The sequence below is a fragment of the Neomonachus schauinslandi genome, chromosome 6 (assembly GCF_002201575.2).
Source record: "Neomonachus schauinslandi chromosome 6, ASM220157v2, whole genome shotgun sequence".
Lineage (NCBI taxonomy): Eukaryota > Metazoa > Chordata > Mammalia > Carnivora > Phocidae > Neomonachus > Neomonachus schauinslandi.
In genome coordinates this window covers 114922278-114941988 of record NC_058408.1, presented here as the reverse complement: position 1 = coordinate 114941988, position 19711 = coordinate 114922278, and the positions used below count along the sequence as shown (strand labels likewise).

General features: G+C 41.8%; 1 protein-coding gene across 1 annotated transcript in view; it reads left to right on the top strand.

Annotated features, from left to right (window-relative positions):
* ERCC6 (ERCC excision repair 6, chromatin remodeling factor) overlaps positions 1-19711 on the top strand; it is a 66742-nt gene that overhangs the window by 30966 nt on the left and 16065 nt on the right. The window contains exons 7-9 of the mRNA XM_021699821.1: positions 4753-4888; positions 16083-16253; positions 16621-16797. Coding sequence (XP_021555496.1) covers positions 4753-4888; positions 16083-16253; positions 16621-16797 — 484 coding nt within the window. The remainder of the gene's footprint in view (positions 1-4752; positions 4889-16082; positions 16254-16620; positions 16798-19711) is intronic.

The window sequence follows — 19711 nt, the reverse complement described above, 5'->3', positions numbered from 1 at the left end:
GATACCAAGAAGAAACTTCATGGTAAAGAAGTTTTTTTGGTTTTGTTTTTTAATGTGTTTTGCATGTGTGTTTGTTTTTAAAATAGGGAGAAGCTTATTACATGCAGTTATAAAAATCTATACTGGTTTTTGTGCTCCCAGTTCATCATGTGTATACTACCTTCTCTTCCCTTCTACTCGCTTCTCTGCCATTCATACTACAATAGGTCCCCTGAATTTCATGATGAGGAAATAAATTATTTACCTTTCAAACTTCAGTTAACACTTTAAAGCCTTGGATATCATTTAGTAAATTCCTGGTTACAAACAACATGGCCTGAACAAGTTAATGAACTTTCAAAGGTAAATATTTTACTTTGTAATTCCTCGTAATAAGTTCTAGCCTGTGGATAGCAGGATTTCCATCTTGTAGGTTGAAGTATTTGACCATTGGAGCTATTGGCTTGTCCTAAACTCATTAGATAATCAATGCTAATCAAAGATGAAAGGAATTTTAGCCAGTTTGGTAATTGATGCTAATCACTCTAGTACATTTAGCCGTTTCTTATTTTCATCTCACTGGTTTTGAGGGTTGGAAAAGGGTGGTTCAGTTGATGTGATTGTTAATGGATTTGATTGCCCCTCCTGTGGTTCAGGAACAATCTAGGTCTGCTCCTAGATTTCCACTCAGTGTGAAAACCTCTGTAGTCTTCTAATAGCGGGAGAATGGCAGAAATGAAAGGGCACCATAATGCCAGATCTGTGTTCAGCTAGAATAAAATATTGGCCCTAAATGACACAGTGTGAGTCATCAGTGTAGCTGTTCGCATTAAGCATGTGATAAAAAGAAAAAATGCTATATAGCTGAATAAAGCATGTGTATATATTTATGCTTATTTGAAAGTGACTTTGTAAATATTTTAAACAGGTTTTGATTGGTTGTTTCCTAATCCCTGCTAAGTGCATATTGATAATAACTCTTGTTCCCTATGGAGGATATAAAGAAGCTGGTGCATTTAATCCTTTTAGAAAGAAATATTGTCATGGAAGGGGCCAGAGCAGAGTCATGCCATCCCCAGGGAGCTTGAGGGGACGCCTGCACGGGACCTGCCCTTAGTGAGGAGCAGAACCTGGCTTGGGAATTCTTTGGGAAATGGAAAGTCTGTTGTAGGCTCTACTTCTTGAGCCCTTAATATGGAGCAGAGGGGCAGGGGCAGCAGCTGTGGCTGAAGGGTGAGAGGATTTAGAAGTGGATGGAGGCAGTTTGTCACATTGGAATATAAGGGTGAGCCTCGTTTCAGTTATGGCTTGTTTCTGTTTTAGAACTACAGGTATTTTTGAGTTGTGTGGAAGATTATTTTTAATATTTCAAGCACTGTGTGATTTACTCTGAGTGACTTACAAAAAATTTTTTTAAGCTCAGAAATTATTTATCGAGCTGTAGCAAAAAAATAAAAATTACCCATGATTCCCTAACTCACAAATAATCTCTTTTAACATTTCAATATATTTTCTAACAACCTTTAAGAAAATGTTTTTTTTAAAGATTTTATTTATTTGAGAGAGAGAATGAGAGACAGAGAGCACGAGAGGGAAGAGGGCAGAGGGAGAAGCAGACCCCCCGCTGAGCAGGGAGCCCGATGTGGGACTCGATCCCGGGACTCCAGGATCATGACCTGAGCCGAAGGCAGTCGCTTAACCAACTGAGCCACCCAGGCGCCCAAGAAAATGCTTTCATTTAATAAAGCTAATATTCATTAATTACGTCCCGTGGTCTCGGCATTTGAAGAGGAGGCCATTCCTACCCTCAAGGGGCTTAGGAAGAATCTAACGCACAATTACAATACGAGTGATGCAGGTTATGGTAGGGTTAGTATAGGGTCCTAACTAGTGTGGATATACCAAGGAAGGATGCTTACTTAACTCATCCAGAGAAAAAAGGAAGGCTGTAAAAGAACCTCGGGCTAAAGCACAAGTAGATGGCAGCTAGGATAAGGGGTAAGAAGGGACAAGGGGAATTTCGAGAGATCAGAGGAATATGCACTTTGTAGGAACTGAAGACAGTGCTGGCAGTAGGAGTGCTGAACCACAGAGGCAGATGTTGGGGGTGGGGGCAGTGAGAGAGGTGAGGCTGAAGAGGTGAGCAGAGGTCAGTCCTTGTGGTCTCATAGGCCAGCTTAAGGTGTGTAGATTATTCAAGAGCAGTGGGCAAACATTAAAGCCTTTCAAGCAAAGGGATGAGACATTCAGATTTTGCTTTTTTGAAATGTCTGTGTTAAAAAGTGCAGTAACCTAGGTAAGAGGTGATAGTGGCCAGACTTGGAGTATCAACAGTGTAGATGGAGAGACAGGGTGCCTTTCTTGGAGGCAGACATGACATGAACTCAGTGTAGGTTGAGTAGGTAGAGAACAAGAGGGACAGATCAGTGATGAAGCATGGATTTTGAATTTGGGCACCTCAATAGTGGGTGACAGTTCTTTCCATTGGGTTTGGAAACATGGGAAGAGGGCACGGTGGGGGAGGATGATGTGTGATGTTGTGGGGGCGTGTGGTACTTTGGAGTTCAGGAAAGAGATCTGGGCTGGGGACCTAGATTTGGTGTCATCCGTGTAGAGGGAGTAATTGCAACTATGGGAATTAATGAGGTAACCTGGGGAAAGTAAGTGCAGTGTGCCCCTAGCTTCAGATATTCAACATCCTTGTTGGGCTTTTATAAAAAGGTGGGGCAGGGGGAGAGTGGCAGTGATTCTGCCCCAGAGTGAGCGAAAGGTAGGCCCCGTGGCCTCAGTGTCCTCAGTCAGTCTTGGCTCCCACTTGCCTCCTGTAGCACAAGCTGAGCATGAGTCTAGCGCTGAATTCCTGGAGATAGTCTGACTTTTGCTTAATTTTCATCTTATGTACCAACTGGTGCCTAGCTCCCAGCAGGACTGAGGAAGAAGTAGGCACAGTAGTGGGACCCTTGACATAGTGGGGTATGGGCTCTGAGGCAAAGGCAAAGGGATTGGTCACACAAGAGGACGGGTACTTGTTCTACTATAATGGGGGGAAGGAAGGCAGGATGGTGCACATTCAGTTACCTGTGGTGTGCAATGTATTAGGATATTTTGGCTGCAAGTAGGCAAAACCTTACATTGAGTCAGATGTTCACAATATGTGTGATACCACCTAGGAACCTACAGAGGAGGTGGGCAGTAGACACAGCGTGATCCACAGCCCAGTGATGTCATCAGGGACCCAGGGACTTCAGTTTTCTCGTAACGTCAGTTATCCTGGTAGCCATCAGATCTCTGTGCACTGTAGCCCAACTGCCCGGCAGCCACTGGGCTACACTTCCTTGTTCACATGTGGTAGGAGAGACCAGAGAGACAACTCTCCCCCAGCCTGGAATGGAAGTCCTTCTTCCTTACCCTGAGTGAGCCAGTCTTACCAGGCCCCAAGTGGGAGAGTGAGCAGTGCCGGGGTGTGTGTGTGTGGGGGGGGTACTGTGTGCTGACAGCTGTGTATGAACCTGGGTTCCTGCTTCTCCCCAAGCCAGGCAGTGGTCAGAATCCCATCAAGTACAAGTGTGGGAAGGAAGAGGGGACACCCGCACAAAGTCATGGTTCTGTTAGGAAGGAGAGAGGGAGAGATAGATGTTGAGATAGTGGCCACCACCACCTATCTACCAGCTCTCTATGTGAAAGTGAGTTGGAGTGATTACATAAGTAGTTTTGTTTTTTAAAAGACTTCTTATGAGCATTTTTCCAGGTTTTTAAATATTCTTCAAAAGTGATTTTAATGGTTCTGTGATATTCCATCTTATTTAATAAGCCCTTACAATATTTGCTATATGGCACTGTTCTGAACACTTTACAGGTATTAATTGAATTAAATCTTCATTTAACCCTATGTGATCAGTACTGTTATTACTCCCGTTTTAAGATGTGAAACTGAAGTTCAGAGAGGTTAAGTAATGTGCCCAAGATCATGCAGTTAATGTGTGCAGAGCTGGGGGGTTTCAGACCCAGGCAGCGCTCCTAACGACTAGCTTGTGCTGAATTAAAGAAATGGAATGGTTTGTTCGTCCCTTGTCTTTATGGACGTTTAGGTGGCGCCCACTTTTTCCACAGTGTAGATAATGCTCCAGTGGATATCCCCGTACATCAGTGTTTGTTTGGGACTGCTGGGTCAGTGGGTGACCGCTATTAAGCCTCTCGCTGTGTCGTGCTCTGCTGCTTCCCATAAGAATAGCACAGCTGCACTCTTGCTATGGGCTTTCCAGGGGAAGTGGTCACTGTGATGCGCGCCCCACCATGCAGAAGCGAGCAGGCTGCAGCGGTCAGGAGATTGACTGTAGGCATTGCTGCGTCTGCTGGTAACCACGGTGCCTTGGGCATGCCAACCTTCAGAGCCCCCGAGCACGGCAGCATTTCTGTCCTGCTTACTTCCCATGGCTGGGAGGTTGACTGAAGTCGTGTGGGTGAAAACTGCTAAGATTCTCTTAGGTTTGAAGGGATACGTAATGCCTTCCCTCACCTGGAATAGAAGAGGAAAGGAAAGTATTTTTGTTAGTAATTTTTGTTTCATTTTCTTTTACTTTACTCTAGATTTCACTTACTGGGTGTTAACCTCAACGGCTTTTTCTTTAAAGAAAATATCAATAAATTTCCATAGCTAGGCTTTTCTTTTTCAGATGGTTACCTTTCTATTTGTTTATTTTTCTTGTTTTTTGGCGGTTAATCATCCATATATTGTCATTCATGGTTGTGTTTTCTTGGACGTTTTGGGTGCAGGTTCAAGGGGTTGGGTCCGACTATAATTGTCTGTCCAACGACAGTGATGCATCAGTGGGTGAAGGAATTTCATACATGGTGGCCTCCATTCAGAGTGGCAATTCTACATGAAACCGGCTCCTATACTCAAAAAAAGGTAACACTACAATACTTCAGTACCTGTTGGTTTGCTTAGTTTTAAACGTCTCCATTTTACATATTTGTTTTTCCTTTGATCCCTGTATTTCTCGGATACATGTTCCTGTGTTTCTTCTATGCATTACTGTTACTGATGTAATTTAGAGCTCTGTATTTTCAAAACGATTATGAATGTAGGCTTTATCATTCTAACAGTTCATAGTGGCCTTGAGACGTGTTTGTTGTCCAGCTAAACACAACTGGGCACAGACAGGGCACCACGAGCCTGCTAGTGTGAGTGGGACCATACAGTGGGGGCTTAGAGAGCAGTTAACTAGTTGGATTCGGGCCATTAGTGGCTTTCCACAGTTTTAGGAAAGTGTAATGTAATAACTCCTCATTGGTAAATGCATTTAACATGCTTTTCAACATATTTTTAATGAACAAAAGAACAGCCTGCCATTTTGAGAATTTCCTAATTTGTTGCTTTTCCTATTGCTTTTTTGTTAAATTGTGTTCTCTGAATCTGGTCATCATGTAAGCACAAGCACTGTATTTTGAATTTCTTCACTAATGTGTAATTTTAGTCACATGATTAAAAAGGAGGTTATTTGTTCTCAAATGGGTAGCACAGAGAGGTTGTATTATGCTTTTTTAATTCTCAGATCTGACCATCCAGACTGTTGGCTGAATAGCTGATAATTGCCCTTCTTCACCGTGGGTTTGCAGGTTGTTTTATTGACACGAAGTGGCAGTTTGCTATGAATTCTTTCTTGCCCAAGTCTTTGGAGCTCTTGAGTGAGCTCTTGTGGACTCACATGAGAGCAGCATGCCTGGAAGAGCTACTGAATGTTTGCCTCACTGAGTTAGACACATGTGAGCTCCTGAACTCCATTGTTTCTGCACTTTCGCCCAGTACCCCTTTCCTCCAAACTCCCGTTTTGTTCACGATCATGAGTAAGTGCAACTTTTGATAGAAGTCAATCAGGAGTCTCTATAATTTGGTAGCTCAGGTTTGGTGAGATGGAATCTTGCTTATACTAGCTGCTGTTAAACCAGCTGACTTTGCCCTGAATTTTAAATGATAAATGGAAAACAAACTGAGTTAAAATAATTAATGAAGTAGGGTTAATTCTGTGGACAAAACAAAACGAAACAAAACAAAACAGTGATTTTTAACAGCATAAAAATAACCATTTAGATTGTTTTTCTAGTCAAACCAAATTGTTGTAAATACCTTTTTTGTCACCCTTGTAAAACATTTTTGATGCCTTTTTTCATTTCCATCGTATGTTGACATTTCTTAATGTTTTGTATTGCAAAATCCAGCAGGATTCGTTACTTGATGTTTCTCTTTAAAAGGCACATTTTCCGTATGTTCCTCTTTATCTCTTTTGGGCTACTGAAGGGCATATATTCACTTTCACCTTTATCATAGCTTACCTGCATTTCCTCTTCTTTATAACCTGAAGAACTATCTTCATGTAAATGAAATGTCTCTGTTGGTGCCCTGCTTCCTTGTTTGGAGGGCAGAGCTTTAGAGAATAGATATTTCACTTTTGTTTGCAGTGATTCCATCTTCTGAGGTTGTTTTGCACACACAAACACATGCATATATGTGATTGTTCATAATTTTTTTGGTGCTTTACAGTTTGCTAAGGACCTTAACTTGAAGTTTCTTATTTAACTTTTGAGGAAAAGCAGTAGACATGTGTTTTTCCTCTGACCCTTAATTAACTCTGTTTCTTTTCCATTATAAAGTATCCCCGATCCCTAAAGATGTAAGTTGGCATGCAAAAGACCAAAAAGGTGTTCGTTTGCATCTTACAAACCATACTCTTGACTTAGAAACACAGCTTATTATTTATCATTGTTAATATCAGTTTATTATTTGTGATGAGGACACATTAAAAATACATTAAGTCCTTTGCACAGACCTTGTTAGTAACACTTCCAGGATCAGAACTCCAGCTGCTAGATTCAAACACCAAAGTGACATTTGATACCTTTGCTCCTTCCTTTTAATATTTGTTCATGAAGATCTTTGTCACCACCCCGTGCACACCTGTTGGCTTGCAGATACTGTGTTAGATTACAGTTAAATATGTTTTTTAATCATGTTTCAAATATTCCGTCTGACCTCTAACCCAGCATCTAATGCTTGACTTCCTTTCTGTCCTTATCAGCTGAGATTCTTTTTCTCCATGGGGGAGCTTTCTGTGCCCACGGGCCTGTCCGGATAACGGTGCTCTGGCATGGGGACATCCAGTGCTGGAGAAAATACGGGAGAGGAGAGAATTTCTCTTTAGAAAAGTTAAAAGTCTAATTTAGTAATTGTTCTGCTTCTCATTCAAGTAGATTGTCTTTATTTTCCTAATGATTTGTTGTGGCTGATAGGATGTAAAATTTTGAAAATTAAAAAAAATTTTCATTTAGAGCACAGGCATCAGATGATCACTTTCTGAATGGAACGCATCCGTCATTCTTCTTCCTTACATTGCCTTTTAGCTTCCTACTTCTCTCACCATGTGACCCTGTATTATCTTTGTTAGTACTCTCTTTGATTGACAGCATAATTTAGAATTATCAGATGCAAACCCAGCAACCATGCAGAAAAATATGTGGCTGGTATTTTCAACCAAACAATCAAATCAGATAAAGACATTTTCAGTCTTCTGGATCTTCTTTTAATGGTCAGTTGAAATCTCATTTCATAGGAATCTAAGATTTTCCTTTTCTCACGTTTTATGATCCCTTTTTTCTAACATAGAGAAACTTGATACATGAGTTGATTAACATACATTTATTGAGTAACTATAAACATGACATTGCAGGTATTTGAGGCTGTTAGGGCTCCAAAATATGGATATGATGTTTTTAACTGACCTTGAAAAACTAGCCATTTTCTTGGGGAGAGAAAATACCTGAAAAGATAATAAAAGAAGGCAGTTTTGTGGTACTTACCTCATAACTCACAGTGGGTGGTGGCATCTTTAGCACTGTGTAAAATGAAGTTTATTTAATTATTAAGGACACTTTTTTCCAATTTGTTGGAAGATGTTTTTGTTTTTTTTTTTAAAGATTTTATTTATTTATTTGACAGAGAGAGACTTAGCAAGAGCAGGAACACAAGCAGGGGGAGTGGAAGAGGGAGAAGCAGGCTTCCTGCCGAGCAGGGAGCCTGATGTGGGACTTGATCCCAGGACCCTGGGATCATGACCTGAGCCAAAGGCAGATGCTTAACGACTGAGCCACCCAGGCGCCCTGTTGGAAGATGTTTAATGAGAAATTTCTTGCTTGTATTCTGAACCAGTAGTCACTTTGTCTCTCCCACCTTTTCCTGTTATATCCTACAGATATAGTAATTCTGTGGAATATTTTTGATAATTCAAAGAGTTTTATCACATTTTGACAAAACTGTGGCATTTAGGGGCATGAGAGTGGGAAATGCAACAATAGCACAAAGGTTCCAAAGCATAGCTTTTATCATTACCAGATCAGGGTTTGAATCTTGGATTTGCCATTTTACAGCTTTGTGACCTTGAACAAATCACTTAGCTTCTCTGAGCCTAGTTTGATCTCCAAAAAATGAGTATTTTTTGGTAATTTTGTGAAGAGTTGTTGAGGGTAATAGGTATGCATGAGAAGCTTAGTGTCGTCCTTGGCATGTAACATTTACTCAGGTAATTCTTACTGTTAGAAATAAAGAATGTTGTAGACCCATTCTTCTCTGTAGTCAAAAGAAAAGATTGCTGTTTCTGACTGATTCAGTATAAATACTTGCTAGCTTGAAGGTTCACACTTGCTTTATCAAACATGTTCGTGGGCATTCACGTCTAGACCTTTTTTTTTCCTCACATCCAGATGCATCTGGCCCCAAATGGATACAATGAAATAGCATGCTAAAATTCTTTTTGCGAAACACAAGGTGTGACTAAAGGACAAACCACAGGAAAACATGGCTGTTTGATGAAACTGCCATCACGTGTTCTTTAAAAAGGCCCGTTTTCTGGAACACTAGTCAGAGGACTTGGCTTTTTAAAGAGCTGGAAGGGAGGCAGGCAAAAACATAGCAAATAAAAGTAGAAAAGGGCCACATGGTCCCTCCAGCATCCTAAATATTTCAGGCCCATTCCAAGTACACAAATTATAACACAAAGTGATGTAATTCCTATTAACTTGAGAGACGGTGTATACACCTGATACACGAAATGATAGATGCTATATGCTTGTTCTGTGAGGTGGATTGTAGAATTATGGTGCTGGAGCCCCTTTTTTCTTCATTGTCAGCACAAATCCTTGTTTATTAAAGATTTAGCTTGAAGGAAATTTTAATTAATTACAGGTGCCGTAAATCCTGCCCGGGAAGCCGCACTGTGTTTCCCGTGAATGGCCTTCCTGTGCCTCTGCTGCAGCCCGCTCGCCCCGCTGCCTGACAGTGTGATTTATGGCTCTTGTTTTCTACCGGTCCGCTGTTTGCCCTCTAGGAGGGATCGGTCTCCTGAGCCTCCGTAATAACAGCAGCGCTTTCACAGACGTCTTTTAATGACAACCGCACTGCATTCAGTAAGTCAGGCTAATTGCAGATGTACCCTATTAATTGCAAAAACTAGGAGAGGTTACATATTTTACAAGCTTTTAATTTGAAACCGCCCGAGATGATTTGTCTTAAGTGTTTGGATAGAGACGTCCGTAATATTCAACAATTCGCCATTATTGAAACTCCAGTCTAGGCCGTTCTAGAATTCTGAGATTGAATCAGGTGAAAACAAATAGTCTTAGATGATGTTTTTACCCAGTGGCCGTTAAGTGGAAGTTACATTGTCAATAGGGACATTAAAAAAAAAAATTCTTACGCTTCTTATGAAAGTGTCTTTTTGATTATTACTCATCATCATACATCTTTCTGAATATGGTAGAAATTGTGTATTTCTATGGCTTAACATGACAGAATTTTCCAGATCAACTTCAGTCCTTATTAAACATGCAAAAGAAGCTGACCATGGTGCCAGTAGTGTGTATTTGAGAGACTTGGCATCTCATTTGCTCAGCTGTGGTGAAGTGGCATCCAGAATCCAGTTCAGGGTGGCATTCCTTGGTGGGTGGGGGCATTAAGGGAATGGCCGTGGTGAGTCTTTGCATCCAGCAGTTGCAGGAGTTCCAGGGTCCCAAGCAAGTGGATGCACATTTGCAAGACCTGGCTACGACCCAGTGGACATTTCATAAACGTGGGTGGTAATTTGTCCTCTCTTGGTTTTGAAGCCCCAAACACTGGTAGTTGTTTTCATCCCCCCTCGTCTCTGTGTGTGCACAGAGCTCCAGGCCTAGAGGAGAGTTGGGCACGGACATTCTCGGTTTCGGTCTGCTGCCTTCTTGGGTCCTAGCTGCTTTATGACTTCTAGCAGCCACTGCTCTCCTGGCGGGGAAGACGGGCGTAGAGTTGTGGCAGCTGCCTGTCCACAGTCTCCGTGGAAAATTTAGGTGCAGAGGAGCTCTTAGCATCAGCTCTGGCTTCTGAAAGTCCCGGGACTGGCGGGATGAGGCGGGTGAGGTAGAGCAGCGCATCTTTGCACGGCCCGCTTTTCTTCATGGGCACTAGGAGCTGCAGCGGGGCCTGTGGTGGTGGATTAGCAGTGTAGTCAGGGCGAAGGGGAGGGAGGCGAGTCCAGGAGAAACCTGGCTGTGTGTTTGGAAAGCTGTGAGCCCTGAGGTTTTTACTGTGCATTCACCGTAAGGTACAGAGTTGGGAAATGGTTAATCAGCTGTGGTCTTCAATGTAGGACTGTGCAGGCATTGAAAACCAAAACTGTTCATGAAAACCATGAACAGGAAGGCTGCAAAGTAGTGGTCACAATAATAACATAGCTCTCCCTGTTGAACCTTTAATACGTACCGGGTACTGGGTACCGTAGGTGTTCTCTAAAGCAGTTTTATAAACTCGCAAGTTTTGAGTGGGTATTATGACATGAGAAAGTCATTTCTCCCTCTTTGTTTTTCTCTTTCAAAATGTTTTTGGCTCTTACTACACCATTTTATACTCTGTTGAGTTAAAAAATATTCCAATCCTAGTTTATTAACATAATATTAAAATCATTTTTGAAGATGTTGAATTTTTTTTTTTTAAAGATTTTATTTATTTGAGAGAGAGAATGAGAGAGAGAGAGCACATGAGAGGGGGGAGGGTCAGAGGGAGAAGCAGACCCCCTGCTGAGCAAGGAGCCCGATATGGGACTTGATCCCGGGACTCCAGGATCATGACCTGAGCTGAAGGCAGTCGCTTAACCGACTGAGCCACCCAGGCGCCCTGAAGATGTTGAATTTTATAAAATTTGCATAATTGTGATTACATGAATGATTGCATTAGGTTTCCTGATACTTCGCTCTTCTTATATTCCTGTGATGAGCCTTATTAGGTTAATATACGGCTAGATTTTATTTATAAGTAATGGATCTCTAGTAGGGAGTACACGTGTAAGTGTGGTGTGTCTGTTAGTTTTGAAAACAGGGTTTTGCTAGCCTTATAGTAATGAATTGAAATGCGTCCTGTCTTTTCCTGCATTTTGGAATAGTTTAAACAACAGGATGGATTCCTACATTGCTCGTGAAACCGTTTGGGTCTGGTTGACTTTTGGTGAGAAGAGCATACCATCTTTTTCAGGTTCTTCAGTAATTGGTCTGATTGGTTTGTCTCATTTTTCTTGGGTCCATTTTGGTACTTTATTTTTTTTTTAACAGTTGTCCTCTGTCAAAGTGTTCAGGGTTTTGGCATTAGCTCACTAGGGGCAGTGGTGAGAAGACACATTTGTGTAGTATCTACATCTGGGTTGCGCTCTTTTGACCTTCTCACGCTGTGCAGCTGAGTCTGTTCTTTGGGCTGACTTGACAGAGCTTTGTCTGTTTTGTTTTTTTTCAGTGAGCTATTTCATTTTATGCTTTTGCAGTTCTACCAGTTTTGTTTTTTTTATGGTCCACTAAGTTTTGTTTTTATCTTATTCTCTCATTTTCCTTTTTTAGCAGATTGCATTGACTGACTGCTCAGCTTGCTTTTAGCCTCAGTGGCATGTGAGGAATGAGTATTCCTTGTGTGGTCAGAAACTCTGCTGATAGCTCTTAAAAGGAGCTCATGGATGGTGGTGCTCAGATCATTTGTATCTTAATTTTTGACCTCTTGTTTTCTTTAATCTTAACTTTCTCTCTTCTGGTCTGTCAAACTCTGGGAGGCTGTGCCTGGTCCCCTGCAGGCTGTGGATGTCCTGCTTCGTCAGCGCAGCTATGAGGGCTTTGCACCCCTGGTTTGGTGCAGGGCTTGTTGGTAGGTGAAGGTGCGTGGCTCCTCCTCCGGCGCGCACTGTTGCCTTTAAAATATAAAATATCCCTCTCTGTTCCTGTTCAGTTCATTTTGTCTGCTATTTGTATTTCTAGTCCTGCCCTGTTTCTGTTTGCATTTCTTGGGTAGTTCCCATATTTTCAGCTTTCAGTGCCAGGCTCGTTTTGGTCTAAGGGTTTGGCTGTATGTACCCCCTGGAAAGTCTTGCTGCTAATAACCCACTGTCATTGTGGAGACTTCTGGTATATTTAGTCTGAAACCAGCGATCGTATTTTCTGTTTATTGTATTTTCTGTTTTCCTGATTTTTTTTCTATTTTCTATTAGTTTTTTCCCCTAGAGTGGTTTGATAATTATACAGTCTAATTCTTGTATTTATGTGGAAGTAGCAGCTATGGATCAGTAGATGGGCTTGTTTTTTTACAAATGTAATCCAACCTGTTTTTCTTTTATAGTTAAAAGGCAGACAGTGTCATAGGGGAAGGGAGGGAAAAATGAAACAAGCGAAACCAGAGAGGGAGACAAACCAGAAGAGACTCTTAATCACAGGAAACAAACAGAGGGTTGCTGGAGTGGTGGGGGGTGGGAGGGATGGGGTGGCTGGGTGATAGACATTGGGGAGGGTATGTGCTATGGTGAGTGCTTTGAATTGTATAAGACTGATGAATTACAGACCTGTACCCCTGAAACAAATAATACATTATACGTTAATTAAAAAAAAAAAAGCAGACAGTGTCTGTCACTTGTGCTCCTTTCTACCCTTGGATGGGGCAGGATTTTTAGTGTACTTTTATTTTCTCCTGTTCTTACTCTAGGTTTTGTTAAATAAGAATTATAGTGACACGGGCGCCTGGGTGGCTCAGATGGTTAAGCGTCTGCCTTCAGCTCAGGTCATGATCCCGGGGTCCTGGGATCGAGTCCCGCATCGGGCTCTCTGCTCCTTGGGAGCCTGCTTCTCCCTCTGCCTCTCTCTCTCTCTCTGACTCTCATGAATAAATAAAACATTTAAAAAAAATATATATATATATATAAAAAAAGAATTATAGTGACACTTAAAAATATATCCCTTTTTATACTTTAGATTTATTCTTAATAATATTTACTTACTGTTTTAATACAGGTTTCCCTGCTGTCCAAAAGTAGAGCATTCCTATAAAACCTGAAATGGCTTGAATTGAAGAAGCACTTACCATTAATTTATATTGAAAAGTTCTTGAGCTTTCCTAGACCCAAACAGTAACCTCTCTTAGGCTTTTCTGATACCTTAGGACACATCTTGCTAACATGCACAAAATAAATCGAGATAATGGATAGGTGTTCAGAGATCCAGTTCAAAGCTACAGCGCTTGCTGCCCAGATGCTGAGTGTAGTTCCCGGGCAAGGAGCTTGGTGGCGCCACTCTCGTGCTCAGGGTGTGCGCTGCCTCTATAAAGGCTCACTGCGAAACAAAGACAAAAACTCACCTTTTTTCATAAAAACGAAAATCCTTTTTGGCTTTCTTTTGGTCGGCAAAAACATACTAACGTAGGTCTTTTGTAAAAGTGAAGAAGCTAACTGAACTTTGGAAAAGCAGAGAATACGTGTAATTTTTTTTAAAGAACTGGTGTATGTATTACATGTAATTTTCCCTTAAATCTTTTGATTCTTTCACGGTTAAGTATGAGGCAGCGTTGCCTAAGATTGAGTTAATACTAGCTTCGGAGTTGGCTCCCTGTCTACGTTCAAATCATGACTCCACCACTTCCCAGCTGTGTGACCTGGTGTATTATTACAGTTTCCTCCCCTGTAGACCAGGGGTTTGTAATAGGACCTCTGTCCTGTTTCAGGGGCTTGCTGGGAGTGCTCTGTCTGTGATGAACATTCTGGGTCAGGGAGCTCCGCTGTCCGCTGTTCTGCAGGCGCTGTGCATTCCAGGCACACTTTCTTCTGCCCTTGGTGAGGGACCATGTTCTTTTAGTGACCATACCTCTGCCCTGGCTGGATATATAGTGTACTGTGCCTAGCCTCTCTCTGGCTGGTTTATTTTCTGTTTTTGCCTGTCTGGAGGTGGAATTTATTTTTTCTGTCAAGCATGACTGCCAGTTTGGATCAGTGCAGAATTCCAGGGTCAGAGCGTTTCCCCTAGAATTATGGAAAGATTGTCTCTTTGCTTTCTGACAGTTCAGAGAAACAGAAGAGTTATCCAACTCAGGTGGAGTATTTTTCCTCTGAAGGGAATCTTTTCTTCTTCTGTTTTGTTCTGACTAGAAGCTACAGCATTTTCTCTTTACTTTTGGAATTCTAGTAGGTATATGCCTAGGTATAGGTCTCTTTTCATTGTTTCTGCCTGACACTCCATTACGTTTTGCTCTATAGACTCCTGTTCCTCTTCAGATTTTTTTTCTATCTTTTAAAAAAATCATTGTTTTTATATCCTTTTGTATTCTCTCCTCCTGGAATTCATGTTCCGTATCAGTAGAGTGCCTGGATTTGTCTTCTTGTCTCGAGACCCTGGCTTTTCTCTCATTTTCTTTTTCTGGCTTTAAAATAAAAAATCACTTCCCATCTATCTTGTTGTTTTAAGTTTAACAAGAATTGACACAAAGAATATTTTAGAAAAATAAATATTGGGTAAGTGTTTACATATGATAACTTTTTCTAGTCTTCTTTTGAGGGCCCTCCTCCTTTTTTTTTTTAAATTATGTTAATCACCGTACACTACATCATTAGTTTTTGATGTAGTGTTCCATGATTCATTGTTTGCGTATAACACCCAGTGCTCCATTCAATACATGCCCTCTTTAATACCCATCACCAGGCTAACCCATCCCCCCACCCCCCTCCCCTCTAGAACCCTCAGTTTGTTTCTCAGAGTCCATAGTCTTTCATGGTTCGTCTCCCCCTCCGATTTCCCCCCCTTCATTTTTCCCTTCCTGCTATCTTCTTCTTCTTTAAAACATATAATGTATGATTTGTTTCAGAGGTACAGGTCTGTGATTCAACAGTCTTACACAATTCACAGCGCTCACCATAGCACATACCCTCCCCAATGTCTGTCACCCAGCCACCCCATCCCTCCCACCCCCACCACTCCAGCAAACCTCAGTTTGTTTCCTGAGATTAAGAATTCCTCATATCAGTGAGATCATATGATACATGTCTTTCTCTGATTGACTTATTTCGCTCAGCATAATACCCTCCAGTTCCATCCACGTTGTTACAAATGGCAAGACTTCATTCCTTTTGATGGCTGCATAATACTCCATTGTATATATATACCACATCTTCTTTATGCATTCATCTGTCGATGGACATCTTGGCTCTTTCCATAGTTTGGCTATTGTGGACTTTGCTGCTATAAACATCAGGGTGCACATACCCCTTCGGATCCCTACATCCCTACATCCCTACAGTATCTTTGGGGTAAATACCCAGTAGTGCAATTGCTGGGTCGTATGGTAGCTCTGTTTTCAACTTTTTGAGGAACCTTCATACTGTTTTCCAGAGTGGCTGCACCAGCTTGCATTCCCACCAACAGTGTAGGAGGGTTCCCCTTTCTCCGCATCCCCACCAACATCTGTCGTTTCCTGACTTGTTAATTTTAGCCATTCTGACTGGTGTGAGGTGGTATCTCATTGAGGTTTTGATTTGGATTTCTCTGATGCCGAGAGGGCCCTCCTCCTTAATAGTAGATCTAGTAGTCAGTGTTTACCAGTTACAGATTAATGAAACATAAACTTCCAGTGCTGATAATGTATAATTGTAATCGTATGTATTATGATTGTGTACATATTTTAAAAATGCATTAGATTATATCATTGAAAGGTTGCCATTTAAAGAATCATGCTCATTTAGTTTATTTAAATGAGCTTATTTAAAACTGGCTTTACCATTTTATCATCATTTTAGGAGAAACTAATTCGAGATATTGCTCATTGTCATGGCATTTTGATCACTTCTTACTCCTACATTCGGCTGATGCAGGATGACATTAGCAGACATGACTGGCACTATGTGATCTTGGACGAGGGGCACAAAATTCGAAATCCAAACGCTGCTGTCACCCTTGCTTGCAAACAGGTATGACCTTTTTTTATAGCAAGGGAGATTTCCAGGTGGAAATAATGCAGAAAATTTTTTATTCTTGCCCATAATCATGGTTTTAAAAATTCTCATTGTTCACATTACTGACTGTCTCTCGTAGGGGTCAGTTGTTAGAATGTAACCAGATCCAACTCTCATCCCTAGTATTCAGCTTGAACAATAAGAAAAATTCTTCCCTGTTTATTTTTCTATATTGCATAAAACATATACATTTTGGAGATGATTAAAATGATACGTAAAAGTGTTAAATAACCAGGATTGTATGGGAATATTTTGGGGTGGGGATGGTGATCATCTCTTGAAAAGTGAATTTAATAAAAAAGGGTTTTCTTTCCCCAATTAGTTCCGCACCCCTCATCGCATCATCTTGTCTGGCTCACCGATGCAAAATAACCTCCGGGAGCTATGGTCGCTCTTTGACTTCATCTTCCCAGGAAAGTTAGGCACATTGCCCGTGTTCATGGAGCAGTTCTCGGTCCCCATCACCATGGGGGGATATTCAAATGCCTCCCCGGTGCAGGTAACGTATTAGGCAGGTGACATTTCTAAGGTGTTTTAATATTTAAACTGTTCCTACTTAATACTATGTAGTCACGTCATTCGTAATCTAAGGGAAATGGCCAAGCTTATAAACTGGTACCTGCCAAAAATCACAAAATTATTTTTGCTTGACACCTCATATTTTTCCAGATGAGTTTTAAAAAATCATGTAATGTATTCAAAACCGGTCAGAAATTATGAAACAAGAATGAATCAGTTGTGGACACTATATAATTTAGTGCATCTTCTAAGATAGTGTCAAAGCTTAGCAAAGGGGAAGCCAGGGAGGATTGAGTTGTTCAGAGAGGACCCGATTCTGGGAAAACAGGCCAAGAAGAGTGGGGCCATTCTAGATTAGGGCAGTGGTGTGAACACAGCCGTGTTGTGTGGCCACCGGCCACAGTGAAGAGACATGCCTCATTGCACTGGAGATGCTTGTGGGGTAGCATGGAAGGTGTGGATGCCAGATATGGGGGCCTTGAAAGGGAGGCAGAGGCTCTCAGCCAGCGAAGAGCCACCGAAGGTGTCTGATCAGGAGGCTGAAAGAGGGCTGCTCTTGGAGGGTCCCTCAGGCTGCAAGTGGTGAGGGACCCCCAGGAATTGTTAGGGGTGAGGGTGATGAGGACCTGGACCTGGACTTGGGTGGTGGTTCTGAGAAAGAAGGTGGAGAGCAAAAGTTCCAAGTGGCATCTTTTTCCGTAGAACAAACAAGATGTGGGGGCCGCTAAGATAAAGGAAATGGGGTGGAAGTGGTGAGCTTGCTACAGCTGACCCCTGAGGTTTTAGACCTGGGTGACTGGCAGAAGTTGGGGGAGGGGGTTGTCACAGACAGGAACATCAGGACGCTGACCTGAGGGCGGTCTGTGGCATGTGGAGGCAGACCTCAGCCGTGGTGAAGGGCACAAGCCCTCAGGTGGGGCCTGCACCCACCAGGTCATGACTGAGCCAGAAATAAAGCCATCTACCAAAAGAGACATTTATGTGTTTAAAAATACTTAGAGAAGAATTTTGGACCTTTAAAATTAGGGGATTGTTAAAAATCATTTTAATACTTGAGATGGAATGACTTATAACTAACTTTTATAAGAGCCCCTCTTCTCCACGGAATCCCTGCTGTCCTTCTTTTATACCATTCTTTTAGAAATTTTATTTTGAAATAATTTCAAACTTAACAGAAGGTGGTTGCAAGAATTAGAAAAAAACTCCTATGCTCTTCACTAGATTCACCAGTTATCAGCATTTGCTAACATTTTGCCACATTTGCTTTATCTTTCCTTCCTTCCCTCCCTCCTCCTTTCCTACTTCTCTGTACACGTGCACACAAATTTATACTGTTTGTTTTTCCTGACTCATCTGAGAGCAGGTTGTAGACATTATGTCCCTTTTATCCAAGTCCTTCAGTGTGTATTTCTTAAGAACAAGGACATCCCCCTACGTAACCACAGTAAAAACATCCAAATCAGGAGGAAATTTAACACCGATACAATTCTGAGGTCTGTAGTCATTCACATCTTGCCAGTTGTTCAAGTAGTTTCCCTGTCTCTTTAATCCTCCTTCAGTCTGCAACAGTTCCTCTAGTTTTGTTTTAGCTCTCGTGACTTCGATATCTTTCCAGACTATGGGCCTTGTATTTTGTAGAATGAGCCTCACTTTTGGTTTGTCTTCCATTCTCTGTGACTTGTCTTTCTCGGTGCTTCACCTCTGGAGGCACATGCTGTTGGTTTATCCTTCATGGGTGGTGACAATTGGTGGTATCTGATTACTGGGGTAAGGTGGTATTTACCAGATTTCTAAACTCTTCAAATTAACCACTTCCTTTGGAATTAATAAATCACTTGTAGGGAGAGACTTGGAGACTCTGTAAATATGGTCTCTTTCGTCCTTATGTTAGAAGTCTGTGTACTTACCTATTTTCCCTTTGTAGGTATAAGGTCTTTGGGAGCAGAACTGTTCGGTTTTTTTGTTTGTTTTGTTTTAAGATTTTATTTGTTTATTTGAGAGAGAGAGAGGGAGACAGAGCACGAGCCAGAGGGAGGAGGTAGAGGGAGAAGCAGACGTCCCACGGAGCAGGGAGCCTGACATGGGGCTCGATCCTAGGACCCTGGGATCATGACCTGAGCTGAAGGCAGATGCTTAACTGACTGAGCCACCCAGGCGCCCCAGAGCTGTTGTTTTATATTCGCTTTTTTAAGTCCATGGTTGCCGTGAGTTACTGAATCCCAAGAAGATCGTCTGTCAGCAGATATTTATTGTGTCAGGCTGGGGCTAAAATGATGAGAGGTGGCTGGCAACCAGAACCTTCCTTTGAATAGTGTTCTCAGTCCAGTGGGATTATCATAATGAGGACTGTGATCAGGGGAGATACCCAATATCAGAGCTTGTGGGAGTCAAGAAAGGCTTCTTGGGGGAGAAATGACTGTGCTAGGCTGAGGAAGGTGAGGGGAAAAAACATTAACTACCAAGAATATGGCCTGCTTCTTGGCTTTGCATGTTAAGCTTAGATTTTAGAACTGAAAAGAAAAAAATAAAGAACTGAAAGAACCTCCTCATTTCTTGCTCAAGGTTATTGAGACTCAATGGTTTGGTGAATGGCCTAAGGTCCCTCAGCTCTGGAATAGGCAGAACTGGGGAGTAATTGTCACTCTGCCTTGTCAGGAATAGGAAGGAAACATGGACGTGCTCAGTTGGTCTTCATTTTACATGGCACTGGGAAGTTGGGAGTGATAGTTAAGAGAAATACAGTTGGATCCCTACCATGTGTGTACTCAGAGAGACAGGGAGGCAGATGGGAAGTAAATATAGAATTAGCTTTATTGCCTAAAGCACAGGATTGCCTAGGAAAGTTGGACTGAGAACGTGGCTGGACATCAAGGCTAAGATTGGGTTTCTTAGTC